Source organism: Haliotis rubra, unplaced genomic scaffold (genome assembly GCF_003918875.1).
Source record: "Haliotis rubra isolate DU_JTF1 unplaced genomic scaffold, ASM391887v1 Scf2167, whole genome shotgun sequence".
NCBI classification, from domain to species: domain Eukaryota; kingdom Metazoa; phylum Mollusca; class Gastropoda; order Lepetellida; family Haliotidae; genus Haliotis; species Haliotis rubra.
This window is the reverse complement of record NW_025766189.1, coordinates 36,941-51,922: the sequence shown is the minus strand read 5'-3', so window position 1 is coordinate 51,922 and position 14,982 is coordinate 36,941. Positions and strand designations below refer to the sequence as shown.

Here is a 14,982-nt window from a genome sequence, read left to right as displayed (position 1 = left end):
GCGGACTCCGTGCCAGTCAAGACCTGACTCATCCCGTCAGTCTTAACGTAAAGTAGTCCACTTCGTCCGTGCCAGTCAAGACCTGACTCATCCCGTCAGTCTTAACGTAAAGTAGTCCACTTCGTCCGTGCCAGTCAAGACCTGACTCATCCCGTCAGTCTTAACGTAGGTAGTTCACTTCGTCCGTGCCAGTCAAGACCTGACTCATCCCGTCAGTCTTAACGTAAAGTAGTCCACTTCGTCCGTGCCAGTCAAGACCTGACTCATCCCGTCAGTCTTAACGTAAAAGTAGTTCACTTCGTCCGTGCCAGTCAAGACCTGACTCATCCGTCAGTCTTAACGTAAGTAGTTCACTTCGTCCGTGCCAGTCAAGACCTGACTCATCCCGTCAGTCTTAACGTAAGTAGTTCACTTCGTCCGTGCCAGTCAAGACCTGACTCATCCCGTCAGTCTTAACGTAAAGTAGTCCACTTCGTCCGTGCCAGTCAAGACCTGACTCATCCCGTCAGTCTTAACGTAAGTAGTTCACTTCGTCCGTGCCAGTCAAGACCTGACTCATCCCGTCAGTCTTAACGTAAAGTAGTCCACTTCGTCCGTGCCAGTCAAGACCTGACTCATCCCGTCAGTCTTAACGTAAGTAGTTCACTTCGTCCGTGCCAGTCAAGACCTGACTCCATCCTGTCAGTCTTAACGTAAAGTAGTCCACTTCTGTCCGTGCTAGTCAAGACCTGACTCATCCCGTCAGTCTTAACGTAAGTGTTCACTTCTGTCCGTGCCAGTCAAGACCTGACTCATCCCGTCAGTCTTAACGTAAAGTAGTCCACTTCGTCCGTGCCAGTCAAGACCTGACTCATCCCGTCAGTCTTAACGTAGGTAGTTCACTTCGTCCGTGCCAGTCAAGACCTGACTCATCCCGTCAGTCTTAACGTAAAGAAGTTCACTTCGTCCGTGCCAGTCAAGACCTGACTCATCCCGTCAGTCTTAACGTAAGTAGTTCACTTCGTCCGTGCCAGTCAAGACCTGACTCATCCCGTCAGTAAGTAGTTCACTTCGTCCGTGCCAGTCAAGACCTGACTCATCCCGTCAGTCTTAACGTAAGTAGTTCACTTCGTCCGTGCCAGTCAAGACCTGACTCATCCCGTCAGTCTTAACGTAAGTAGTTCACTTCGTCCGTGCCAGTCAAGACCTGACTCATCCCGTCAGTCTTAACGTAAGTAGTTCACTTCGTCCGTGCCAGTCAAGACCTGACTCATCCCGTCAGTCTTAACGTAAGTAGTTCACTTCGTTAATCTATTAAAGCGAAATATTTAAATGTTTGTTGAATAACGTCACACTCGGCAAATTAAGATTGTTTGTGAATATTCAAGTCTGGACCGGAAAAAGAAGTGATTGATATTATGACTAAAGTCCCACCGCCGGGTCACAATGACCTGTCACCGAGACTGACCTGACAGTCCCCTTCCGAGGCCGACGTCACAGTGACTGCAATCTCCGAGACTGACGTCCCCAAGGCCGGGTCACAATGACCTGCAATCTCCGAGACTGACGTCCCCAAGGCCGGGTCACAATGACCTGCAATCTCCGAGACTGACGTCCCCAAGGCCGGGTCACAATGACCTGCAATCTCCGAGACTGACGTCCCCAAGGCCGGGTCACAATGACCTGCAATCTCCGAGACTGACGTCCCCAAGGCCGGGTCACAGTGACCTGCAATCTCCGATAGTGACCATCCGACCCATTGTCTGCCTGATCATCAGGTCCTGGTCACTGGGAATCTGATCTGACACGGGATCCCCGCGAGACGACAGATACAAGGTTTCTGTATGTTACTTCTGTTACCTGTATTTAATTCAATTGCAAATATACGTTGAAATGAACAAGCTAAATTATCTGTAATTAGTCACCTGCATGAAAAATGTAACGTCAAGGACAGTGTTTCTCGCGCTTTTCAACTTTCATTCTGAAACTTCTGAGCGAGTTTAGGTAAGGTATTGAATTATGTGAAGAATGTAGAAGTCTCTACAGAGATACAACTGACAGCTGTATCTCTGCGCCAGAACAGAATACAATTTTGTGTTATTTTTGTTTCTCGTATTATGAGGTACATGTAAAGAAAACGGTTTAGCCTACAGCTGACTCCGGACACGTAAAATTGACAAGGTAGAAATTAATTTGTTCTATTCAAATCCAGCTTTCACGTATAGTTTCTTTTGCACTCCCGTTTTGGTTCTTTAACCATCAAGAGTGAGTGAGTATGTTTTTTCGCTGCTTGTAGCGATATTCCAGCAATATCATGGCGGGGAACACCAGAAATGGGCTTCACACATTGTACCCATGTGGGGAATCGAACCCGGGCTTTCAGCGTGACGAGCGAACGCTTTAACCATTTGGCTACCCCATCGTCTCTAACAATCAACAAAAAATTAGTGCAAATGCAGGCGCTGAAGGTAGGTACACTTATAGCTTCTTTCATAGGTGAATATATTGCCCTACTTGACGCTGGTGCTTTTCTTTGAGTGACGTCATCTAGTTCCCGTTACCATCCAAAGAATGGAAAGAGAAATGAGCTTCCTCAATCGGTTGACAGGACTTGTCCAATGAATGAAATTGACAAGTCAGTCTTCGATTAAATCAACCGATCAACGCCATACACTCGATTCCATTTTACCATTTTAACGAAGGAAAAGTACCGGTGGCAGTAGAATTTCGAGAAACAGCAGTTGAATAATTGATTTTCGGAAGGTATTTACAGCTACCGTCAAACTGAAATCTGTGTGGCGGGACAGGATGCAGATATAACACCAAATCCTTTGATGTGCCGTCAGGGAGGGTTTCTATATACATATATCTCCGATATGTTTTAGACTATCTTCAGGGACCAGTCAGGGTCAAAGGGGACATGGGCGGTCAGGTTCGTTGATTGGTTGGTGCTTGACAACGTATCACAACAGTCTAGGTAGATGCTCATGATGTCAATCACTGGATTGTCTTGTCCAGGTTCGATTACATACCTACTGCCGTCATAGGGCTGGAATATTGCTGAGTACACACAAACTCTACTTCTGTTGCTGTGGATACTGATGCCCCGTTAAAGACACGACACAACATCTGAAAAGTGTACAGTTGCTAAAACACAATGAAAATGTCATTTCGAATGTAATTGGCCACTTGAGTCTAATACCCTGCCGGCGGTGAGTGTCATCCCCCATATACGCTTGGGTTCCCTTTACAAATTATGTTCACTACCTGGGGGTTGACGGTGGCGTCACGTCAAAACGGCAATAATTCATTATGACAACCTTCGGTCTTTCTCAGTTGTATCAGGATAAATTGTAGCACATCTCACATGACATCATAAAATAGAAAAAAGAAGAAGCAAAAATCAATTTAGAATTAAATTGCATTTCCGACGACATTCGCCATTTTCAATCGGAACTGTCCTAAAGATATTTTCTCGTTAATTGTACATTGGTGTATCTTTCTCCTGGGGATATAAAGAATGAGTGTTTGGTTTAAAGCTGCTGTCAGTATTGGAGGACGTTAGATGACATTTTTTTCGTATGGTGATGGAAAAGAATGATGCGACGACGACAAATAACGCTGATTTCCGAGCATTTTGTGTGACAAGCCATCGAGTATTGTCGACATTTCGCATGTTTTCTTAAAGTCTTCCGTACGCCTGTCAATGTGGTTACGTCTAAGTTCTAACATTTAAGACTTGAATCAATTCGGATTTTCCTCTTTAGTTGAAACTAAACAGTCGACCGGAGTATCATACGAACTATTAGTGAATGCAACAAACATTAAAGAATTGTGCTGTAATTAATAATCGTATTCTAAATGTAAATAAGTTTAGAAATCAATACAAAAGTATCACTGGGGCAGTACAAAATAGAGTGGCAATGGAAATTGAGAGGCAGTATAATAAATAATGGTAATATTCACATCTGAGTAATAGTAATCCTTGTTACGACTAGGCCAGGGAGGGTATACTGATATATAGAAGATATATAAAATAAAATATATTCATTAATTCTATCATTGAGTTTTGTCATTCTTTAGCTCCACATGGTTGCTAAACCCCCTCTGATCACAATATATGGAATATCCCATACCCACTTCACCTAATCCTGAGTAATCAACCAAGCATGACAGACCCACATCACCTACTTAATTTCCCGTACCTAATGGGTAAAAATTAGGTGAAGTGGGAGGACACCATACTGATCGTCTTCTGTTAACATGGGATATAACGTAAGATGAGAGGCACTAGCTAGCTCCGCTTACATACACAAAAACACATTGCTAGAAAGTTTTACGCTGAGGCATCTCGAGTTTCTATAATATTCTATGCACCAGCTGAGGAGGGTTCCAGTACATCCCATCACTCTGTCTAAATATAGTACACCACTGCTCCTCACTGAATCTATAGGTACGATATATAACTGTTGAAACAGTGTTTCACAGTGTATTACACTGCCTCCTAGCAATACCTTCCATGTAATTAGGTAGATATGTTTCAGCCTAATGTTCCTTGAATTAACGCATGTGTTACAAGTAGAATAGTTTCTGGAGTGGTAGGGAGCGGGTGTACTGTACTGATGTCGTACAGACGGAGAGAACATGAGAGACGTACCTGGGTTCATGACGAACATGCGAAACAGTTGGTGTATGATACAACTTGAAATACGGTCAAGTGGAGACCCGAGCTGACGTAGTGATAGAATCAATATAATGTTTCTATAGAGAAAGAAACGGAGCGAATTTAAACTTCAGAAAAAGCAAAAGTGTTGCATGAATTGAATAAATACAGTTGAATAAATGGTAATTTAGACACAAATTGCATAGGGGGTCGGAGCTTCACTTGTAAAAATAACAGACGGTTTACTGTTTCACTCGAAAAACAACCTGTCCATTTATTAGAACTAAAGATTTATATTTTTGGAGGAAGAAGTGACCTTGAAGCCCTCAGTGCAATCATCCTTCCCGAACCCAGCAGGCCAAAGAGGCGCCAGGCCATCTGAGTGTAACCAGGTTATATAACTGATTGACTGCCTTTGGGGGGTCATTTCGGGTTTTGGTTATTCATCACCTTTGCACCATGGCCCTCCGCTATCCAGTGACACATAAATGGTTTGTCATGAAAGAATGCAGTAGTTCCAGGGATAGCACATCCAACGCCGATTTCATCATTAACCTTTACACATCCAGCCCGTCAGAGGAGACATGGAGACTAAAACTGCAGCGTCAAGGGAATACCAAATTTCAGATTGAAATCATCAAATTACAAACAAAATGAAGTAAACGCCGAATAACGTTTTCAGTATATTGTTCACATGTATTATATTATCACATTCACAGCTATAAACTCAGATATGGAATTCATAAAATTCTGAGAAATGACACCGAAAAACGACGGAAATGGTCAAAAACTACCGGCGGTGTAATCTATACAAGCGGATAAATATATACAACCGGAACACTCATTTGGAATACTAAAGAAATGTGTCAGTATCACGAGGTTCGCTGGAGCCCAGAGTTAACAAGAAAACTAATGAAAAAGAACGCATAACACGAAAAAGTGTTTCACTGATTTATCAAGCTAAGTCTTATTTTGGATCTTTGCCTTGCCTGACAACTATACAAGGCTGACACTGTGACCCCTTTAATCCCAGATTACACGCCGTCTTGTGTGTCTCAAGGAGATATATGCAGAACTCATCCATTAACTCGATGTAAGCTTCTCACGAAAGTTAGAAGTGTGCTTGTATGATTGATGAATATATGTGACACCAGACCTCGATTATTCAGACAAATACTTACACCATAAATGTACGTTTTTCATATTTTGTAGGGCACATTCTGATTCTTGTGCGTCCAAAACTGGGCTTCACACATTGTACCCATGTGGTCTTCGGCGTGACGAGCGAACGCTTCAACCACTAGGCTACCCCCCTGTATTAGAGTGAGTGTGGTAACGCATTTGGCAGACCTCTACAACTTCAAGCGTACGAGTGCAGGATTGGTGCGGACATTGTAGGTAGGATTCGAATAAAAGACCATTAGATCCTGGGACAACAACGGGACGATAGGCGGAGCTGCGGTCTTTAAAACCACTGGGCCACCCATGGAAACTGTAGTGTACTAGAAGGTTGTCAGGGTGCCGTTGTACAGAGCGATCTTAGCGCTAGGTGACCGTAACTCCCATACCTTAACATAGACTTAAGGTAGTCTTAGCGCTAAGGTTGTTTTGTACAACGGCACCCAGGTCATTAAATTTAGCCTCAAATCGCCATACCTATCTGTAGCAAGTTATTTAACACAGTTACTGTGCCCCTGTATTGTTCCCAAGAAATGCCAGACATTGATCTGGAGCAAAATCAAGGCTAGTGTTAGCATGCAATACCCATTGTGAGCACACGTGTCATAACATTTAAGAGAGCTAAATGTAATTTAAAAACCGAACGCATTCTTAAATCAACGATAAAGAACTGCAACATTGAAAACAGAGTAGCTTTATCTTCTCTCTAGCACGACTGATAAGCGTTTTAAAACCGAACTGTTTGGCGCGCAAGAACAAATGGCGTGAAGGGGCCTTTTTCCTGGAAATCGCATGGAATCGTCCGTTCAGTGACAGGTTGTGTAACGAACAAAAAAAAGACATTTTTAACAACACAAATGCTTTATTTCAGGAACCAGTATGCTTGTATTTGTAACAAGTAGCATACATAAATAAAAAAAAATACAGTTTATACTGTGAGCCAGTACAATAATTATTATTTGATTTTTCTCAAGCGAATTATTGATCTCCCCTACTGTATGACAATCGACTCGCCCAAATGCAAGCCGTGAACTCGCTAAGTTTAGTCGCCGCTAACTTTATTCACGGAATAAATGTTGATACCACCCTACTATTCCCAATTCGGAAAAGACCTGACATGCCACGTTTTATGTGGGATACATAGACAGTGGAAGTGGAAGGACTTGGCATTACGACCGCTACGGAAGCGGCCAGGTTAGGACGTGTCGTCGACGTCAACACACGTAGATCTGGACCCGGTTTGAATATACTGCCGCTTTTTGCGCTGCTGACGGATTTTCCAGCTTCGTAGTTTCTTCACTTTTGGATTAGGGTCAAGAAATTCTTTCTTCAAACCATTCGCTTTTACTCAAAAACACCAAAAGATGCTGCCGAGATAGAAATTGCTGATGTCCGACATGTTTGTTTCCAAACAATAGGGTCAACGAGTTCGTTGTATTCATACGCGGTGAATCGGTCACTTTAATTATCGGTCCTTAAACTGCCATTCTTGCGACGATTATGATACCGATTCTGATTACTGGCTGAGAGCTCATCAAAACCGTACTTAAATGACAGTTTAAGGACCGCTAATTAAATTAATTCGCTAACGCGTTCGGTTTTTAAATTATATTTAGCGGTCTTAAATCAACGATAAAAGGCCGCAAAATTGAAAACAGAGTAGCTTTATCTTCTAATTTAAGTACGGTTTTGAGGAGCTCTCAGCCAATCAGAATCGAGTATCACACACTGTCGTGCTAGAATTTTGGTTACGAAACGATTCAAATCATGACAATCGAAGGCAAGAGGGTCCGCAAAGGGAGCCGGGGACCAGCTTAGTCCGCTAGGCAGATCATGACGTCACGTGTGCTAAGATGTCATACCATTGTGATGCCTTACTCTGTGACGTCATAGGATTACCTCTGACAACCAGCTCAGGGCAGAAAGGGGAGTTTTGCATCTCTGGCATAATGATAAAAAACAAAAAGCCACCTAAATCGAATAAAAAAGGGAAAAGTAAATCCAAAAAGTCCAAGAAAGGGAAACGGAAACAGAAACAAGGGATAAAAAGCACAGACGCCTTCAAGTTTGTCAGTTCCGCCAAGAGATCGCCCTTCCAACGAGAAAGGTGGCCGGAGGACTCCCCCACCCCTAGGCGCCAGGTGCAGCTGATTAAGGAAGCGAAGAAACTCGACAAAATTGTACAGGTACATAAATACAACCTGGTTTGACCAAGTATAAATCATTAGTTTTGTCTTGATCATGCTTATTTGCAGTTTAACGACTCCCCGCCAACGAGGGAGGGATTTTACGCCGCATTGTAAAGCATTGTATTTATGTCGCAAGGAGGTTGGCGGAACTATTTTATGGTGTTTATTTGCCTGTGGTTATTACACTGGTATACTGGGATCTAGAAAGTGGGAGTAGTGTACCAAGTCGGTTGTAACACAGCAATCTTGAATTAAACGTCTGTTCGAGGTCAACCAGTGTTTGATAGCATCAACGTAAATGAATGACAACGAATGTTCATTAGTTTCAGGCTGACTTTACCAGTATTAACTAAACTTATCTTAGGATCCCGAAATATCTGAGACTCAATACAAAATGTCTGCCAGGGTAGAGATCCACGACAGTCTGGGTATTGCTGTAACACAGAACTATGATAGGTTAAAACTTGTTTTATTGCTTGACAAAGTTGGCGTTGTGCTTTTTCGTAATCGCCATTGGTTAACTATTGTGGTATGTTGTTGTGTTTTCACAGGATTTGAAGAGAAGGATTGAAGCGCTCCCCATGAAGAACCGCCAAGTTCCTACGTCAGTTGACCCCACGGTTTTGGGGGTGGAGCTTTAGCTGAGATTAGCAGCCAAGTCACCAGTCATCGTTGAGAAAACAGGCTGTGGCCGAAAGGTTCAGATAGAGAGAAAGCGAGCTGATCAGCGATTCGTCCCACTGTACAATATCAACGACCAATCAGATTGTCGTATATCTTGTATCATGAAACTGAATAGAAAAGGTGGTACCTACAGACGGGTATTAAAACCGATCTGAATATCACTGTAGATCCATACCATAATTCCGTTATAGTTTAAAGAGCTAGTGTCAGCAACAGTTGCACCAGTACGTCCTGAACTAGAAATGTAGTGCTGGTCCCCTTTACTATAGTGTTTGTTAGTTTCTCTGCCCGTTTGTAAATACAATATTATATCTTATTAAGCATGTTAGTGTTTTGTTTATAGATGAATCATGATGACGGGGTGGAAGTAATGTTTGAGCATATACTATCTTAGTTTTACCATTTCAGATTTATACAAAAGGTGTTTTATACAATTCAGTGAGTGAAACCAACTTCATGTTTCACACCAGGGCTTGGACAACATGTCTTCACTGCGAACCCACTTTTTTCACTTTGTTTTTCGTTCCTTCTTGCAGAAAGTTATTATTATTTCGTTTTGTCATCTATTCCATTAACGTCTTACTAACACACCAGTGAGCACATGTGAAATGTTGCAGAGTTGACAGAAGGGGGTATGACATCTGTCGACTTTGCACACCATTCGTGCACCACACTTCGTCTATGATCTGTCTGACGACCAAATCGATGCAAGTACTTGTAAGGGTCAAAATGGAGACAGTGGATTTAGCGTCCGAACTACATATACCATAATTGCTATTGGAACGTGTGGTCTTATCTCTATGCTTTTTGACACATCTAAGATTTTATGTGCCTTTCCATTGGCATGTGACATATGTTTGTCATGAAATAATTAAACGTTCGTGTTACTGTTACTTTTTATTTGTTTATCAACAACTTGAATAAATTATCAGTTTTAATACAATGTTTGTTTGAATTTTGAATTTTCAAAAGCAATATTCTTTTCAGCGTGACTTCTATCAACATAATTAGTTGTTGGGGAGGCTAACATACATAGTTGTTGTCACTTTATGGATAGCCCCAATGCGCTTTTGCGAGTGGTTATAACAGAATAACATCCTCACATCTTGGCTGACAAGATCCACCGCAGATTCATCTCTTCCCCGAGCAGTGTGTGCACATGGTGCATGGCTTCTCCTGCACTGTTTGGACTTTGTAGAAATACGGCACGACTTACCTTATTACCCCTTAGCTGTCATTGAACCTTCAACTGAATCACTCTCTGCTAGGGCTGGATATTGCCCTGATTTTCATATTGCGATATATTGCAGTAATTTAAGAGATATTGCAATATATACATAGTGATATATTGACTGGAAGGTTTCTGCCTAAGTGCGTACATGATAAATTCATTATAGCTCTCTGTGTGCGACATCATCTTCTTAGTTGCTGTTACACCATAGTTTCAGGCTCCCCGTCCCCATTGTGTATGGCTGTATGTCAATGGTTTACAGATAAATAAAATGATATAGAGCTTTTATGTGGAATATATTGCACCAACGTTTTGCGAACATAATGATGTAGGTAATAGTATAACATGATTTTCACAGTCAGTGTTGCTTCCTTAAACAGAATGCACTTCAGTGCAGTAGGTAATTTTTGTTTTGTTGAGATTACCATCGCATGTGACCTTCAATAGCTAAGATCCTTGACTGGAATGTCATTATACAGTCCTACATTTTTTCTAAGACTCAGGCCTGTAGGATAAATTGATATCATCTGCCCCATTATGAAACAAACAGAAATAACAACATACTGTGAACTGGTCACTCAGAGCCAGAGGCTCTACTAATAGGTCCAAATAAAAATTGGTCCATTTGAGGCCACTTAATTCCTCCAAATGAAACCATTCAAACCCACAAAACGTAAAGTATTTGGTAGACTATTTGGCAATTCTGGAGCCACTTATAATGACACTTCCACTTGTAAATTGTTACATGAAAAAAACAGAAGTAAAAGTATATTTGGCACTTTTAGAGCACATTTGTTTGCTATGGGAATCAAGGGCAGATAATTCAAATGGAGCTAACTTTGGATGACCCAATATATTGCAGAATCTGAACCATGTCGCGATAATAGTATCGTATCGGGAGATACCATACCGGTATATACCGGTTGAGCGGCAATATTGCACAGCCCTACGCTCTGCCCAATACTCTGATAGAATTGTTCTCATATATACCTGCCCACTGTCACACCCTTGGCTTGAGACTTACGCTTGTATTACTCATATCGCTCTCTCACAACAAAACGGAGTTCTTTAGCAAGTACATTTTGACCTCTTAAAATCACACAAATAGGTTTGAATACATTGTGGTCATTCTTTTCTTAGAAGCAAATTTGCAATTATACGTCGGGTTTGCCCCCTGAAGCCCAATCCTGGTTCCACCCTTGACCCACCTGGGGTCTGCGCCCCTAGAACCCCTAGCCTTTTTCTCTCTTGACGTCTGCTCATACTCAGAGACGTCCTAAGCCATGTCACCATAACAGAACAGCTGATTGTTCCATCAGGCTGTCCATGTGCCAAACAACAAGTCACACATGGTGATTTGACATACCTTAATTCATCTCTGCCACATAAAAGGATTTATATCTATTTTGTTATTATCATGATCAACACTGTGTTAATGACTATGCTAATTCTCATTATCATTGCCAAGAATCAGGTTTCTCAATCAAAGACAATATCCACCTCTTCTGGAAAGAAGAATAAAGTACTGGTAACCCAAACCACATCAATCACGTAAAATGAATTTATTTCAATACAAGTGGCTTACACATTAGCCTTTATGTGTAAACTGGAATGTAATTCAGGCCACAAAGTGTTTCTTGGACTCACAGACCTGCATATCCCAAAGTACTGATTGGTCAAGAGATTGTATAACAAGTACCACAAGTACAACACAGATTGTATAACAGTACATACATGTATGGTTGATAAAGTAAATGCTTATCAGTATACTTGGCAGTAGGAAGCAAAACAAAAGTTCCAAAAATTAATTGGCAGTCATGTACTGATAAAATTGCAGAATGTTGTATGGAATGTGTCAATAGGACAATAATTAAAATGTATGATTATCGATTTGCCATCAATAGAATTCATATAGAAAAGATACTTAATCAGTGAACAATACCTCAGCTGCCACCTGGGTCCTTATCTCACACAGAAACCTGTGATCAGGGTGAGATCTGACAAACTGATAGAAAGTTAAACATGGCTAGATCTAACAGATTCTGACTAGATAAAGTGAGACATTGAGTGATATGAAAATGAGAAATGAATATATCTGATAGATTCGGGCTATAAAATGAGAAAAGGTTAGATCTAAGAGATTCTCACAAGCAACCTATTTCTGACTGAGATCTGGTTGATTCTGGCTCTGAGAGTTGTGTATGGTACCTGTGTACATACTATGTATTAGGGTAGAAACTAGTCAGTTCCTGAATCACTTTCAAGCAGCAGTATTGTGAATATATGATAGAATGGAATGTCGTGAAGTATTTACAAATATACATCATGCATGAAATACATACAGTAACAGTGCACACTCTGTGAGACATTCGGGGCGGGGGATAGCCAAGTGTCAAAGTGTTCACTCGTCATGCTGAAGACCCGGGTTCGATTCCCCACATGGGTACAATTTATGAAACCCAGTTTCTGGTATCCCCAGCTGTGATTTTGCTGGAATACTTCTAAAAGCAGCATAAAACCATACTCACTCACTGTGAGACATGAAAATTCAGTATTCATGAGTGTACACCAACGTTTGTTGTACCTTTCATTTGTTCAATATATATTATTATTAAAGATATATTTACAGAGTGGTAACATAATTATGACTTTCATCCATTTGAGAATATTGACCACACAAAAAGATTGTGTTCTCGCAGTAATTTATCCATGCGTTGAAACAGTGCACTTGACAATTTATATTTGTATTTAATTAGGCTGAATATATTACCCTGAAGATATTTTTGGTGCCAAATTCTATTGACTTCCAGAGACAATGTCATCCATGTTGCTTCTATTTCTATTTGCCATGATAGTTGAAGGGGCGTAACTCTTGCAGGCTTAAAAACTATGTTTTAAAGTGACTTGTTATTTCAAATAATCGCTTAGGACATATTTTAGGTCACATCTATTTCCACTTCATGGATATAAAATAGCATATTCTCAAAAACATTTGATAACAAGAACTTTTCATGATAATAATAGCTGAATTTGTGTGTTGGTCACAAACTGTCAAGGTCATCCATACTACCTGTGCAAACAGGGTAAGATCGATTCATAATACCTGGTAATGTTTTGAGTACTGTTTCATATGTACTGGCTATTAACCAATCACAAGTCTTTTAGTTTATCTAAAGGGTAATAAATACACAGATATGAAACAGTGATTGGACCTGTCATCAGTGACACACACCTGTACCATTCCATAACATTAGTAACAACTACAGTAACAGAATTGGGGAATTATGTTCCAGTTTATAACATTTCCTGCAAGATAAACCATGTCTTGGTATGTATATCACTTGTAATGTACAAGAGGTGAGGTGAGGTGAGGTGGAATGTGGCCTAAAGTTGTGTTCAAGGTTATTGCACATATAGCAATGAAAGCAGTTGCATATGAGGAATACCATGCAACAGATTAACATGAATGCCCCACCCAGTACACTGTACTGATTCCCAGCTGGTCAGTCCTTGTTATATCCCCTTAAATACCAAGCTCCAGGCAGGGCAACATCAAGCATCCTATATTAATATCACTAGGTATGACACAGCTGGGGTTCCAAGCAGTGACTACCGTGCAGTCATGCAAATAGTAACATCACTTTGGACATCCTGGATGAAGGTTTCAATTATGCAGTTTAAATAACCATGGTTTGAAACAAAACAAAATCACATTAAGACTTTGACTTCTTGACTTAAGTATGTGTGTTACTGATGGAGGTCGATGTTGATTGCTATTGTAGATGTGTGGACCGGTGAATGGGGTCCATGTTGATTGCTATTGCTAATGTAGATGTGTGGACCAGTGAATGGGGTTGATGCTGATTACTATTGCTAGTGTAGATGTGTGGACCGGTGAATGGGGTTGATGTTGATTGCTATTGCTAATGTAGATGTGTGGACCAGTGAATGGGGTTGATGCTGATTACTATTGCTAGTGTAGATGTGTGGACCGGTGAATGGGGTTGATGTTGATTGCTATTGCTAATGTAGATGTGTGGACCAGTGAATGGGGTTGATGCTGATTACTATTGCTAGTGTAGATGTGTGGACCGGTGAATGGGGTTGATGTTGATTGCTATTGCTAGTGTAGATGTGTGGACCAGTGAATGGGGTTGATGCTGATTACTATTGCTAGTGTAGATGTGTGGACCGGTGAATGGGGTTGATGTTGATTGCTATTGCTAATGTAGATGTGTGGACCGGTGAATGGGGTTGATGTTGATTGCTATTGCTACTGTAGATGTGTGGACCGGTGAATGGGGTTGATGTTGATCTTGGTGCAATGATATGTAGAATACGGACCAGTGATAAGGGCTGATGTTGTTCTAGGGGCAATGATATGTAGAATACGGACCAGTGATAAGGGCTGATGTTGTTCTAGGGGCAATGATATGTAGAATACGGACCAGTGATAAGGGCTGATGTTGTTCTAGGGGCAATGATATGTAGAATACGGACCAGTGATAAGGGCTGATGTTGTTCTAGGGGCAATGATATGTAGAATACGGACCAGTGATAAGGGCTGATGTTGTTCTAGGGGCATGATATGTAGAATATGGACCAGTGATAAGGGCTGATGTTGTTCTAGGGCAATGATATGTAGAATAATGGACCAAAGATAGGGCTGATGTTGATCTAGGGCAATGATATGTAGAATACGGACCAGTGATAGGGCTGATGTTGATCTAGGGGCAATGATATGCAGAATAATGGACCAGTGATAAGGGCTGATGTTGTTCTAGGGCAATGATATGTAGAATACGGACCAGTGATAAGGGCTGATGTTGTTCTAGGGGAAATGATATGTAGAATAATGGACCAGTGATAAGGGCTGATGTTGTTCTAGGGCAATGATATGTAGAATATGGACCAGTGATAAGGGCTGATGTTGTTCTAGGGCAATGATATGTAGAATAATGGACCAGTGATAAGGGCTGATGTTGATCTAGGGGCAATGATATGTAGAATAAGGACCAGTGATAAGGGCTGATGTTGATCTAGGGGCAATGATATGT

The 14,982-nt window shown here is 41.2% G+C and overlaps 1 protein-coding gene across 1 annotated transcript; it reads left to right on the top strand.

Moving 5' to 3' along the window:
• Nucleotides 1-7,646: 7,646 nt before the first annotated feature.
• Nucleotides 7,647-9,560, top strand: LOC124277011. The gene is given in 2 exon segments (XM_046712664.1): nt 7,647-8,007; nt 8,562-9,560. Coding segments are annotated over 2 exon segments (621 nt in total). The 5' UTR covers nt 7,647-7,674; the 3' UTR covers nt 8,850-9,560.
• Nucleotides 9,561-14,982: the final 5,422 nt, after the last annotated feature.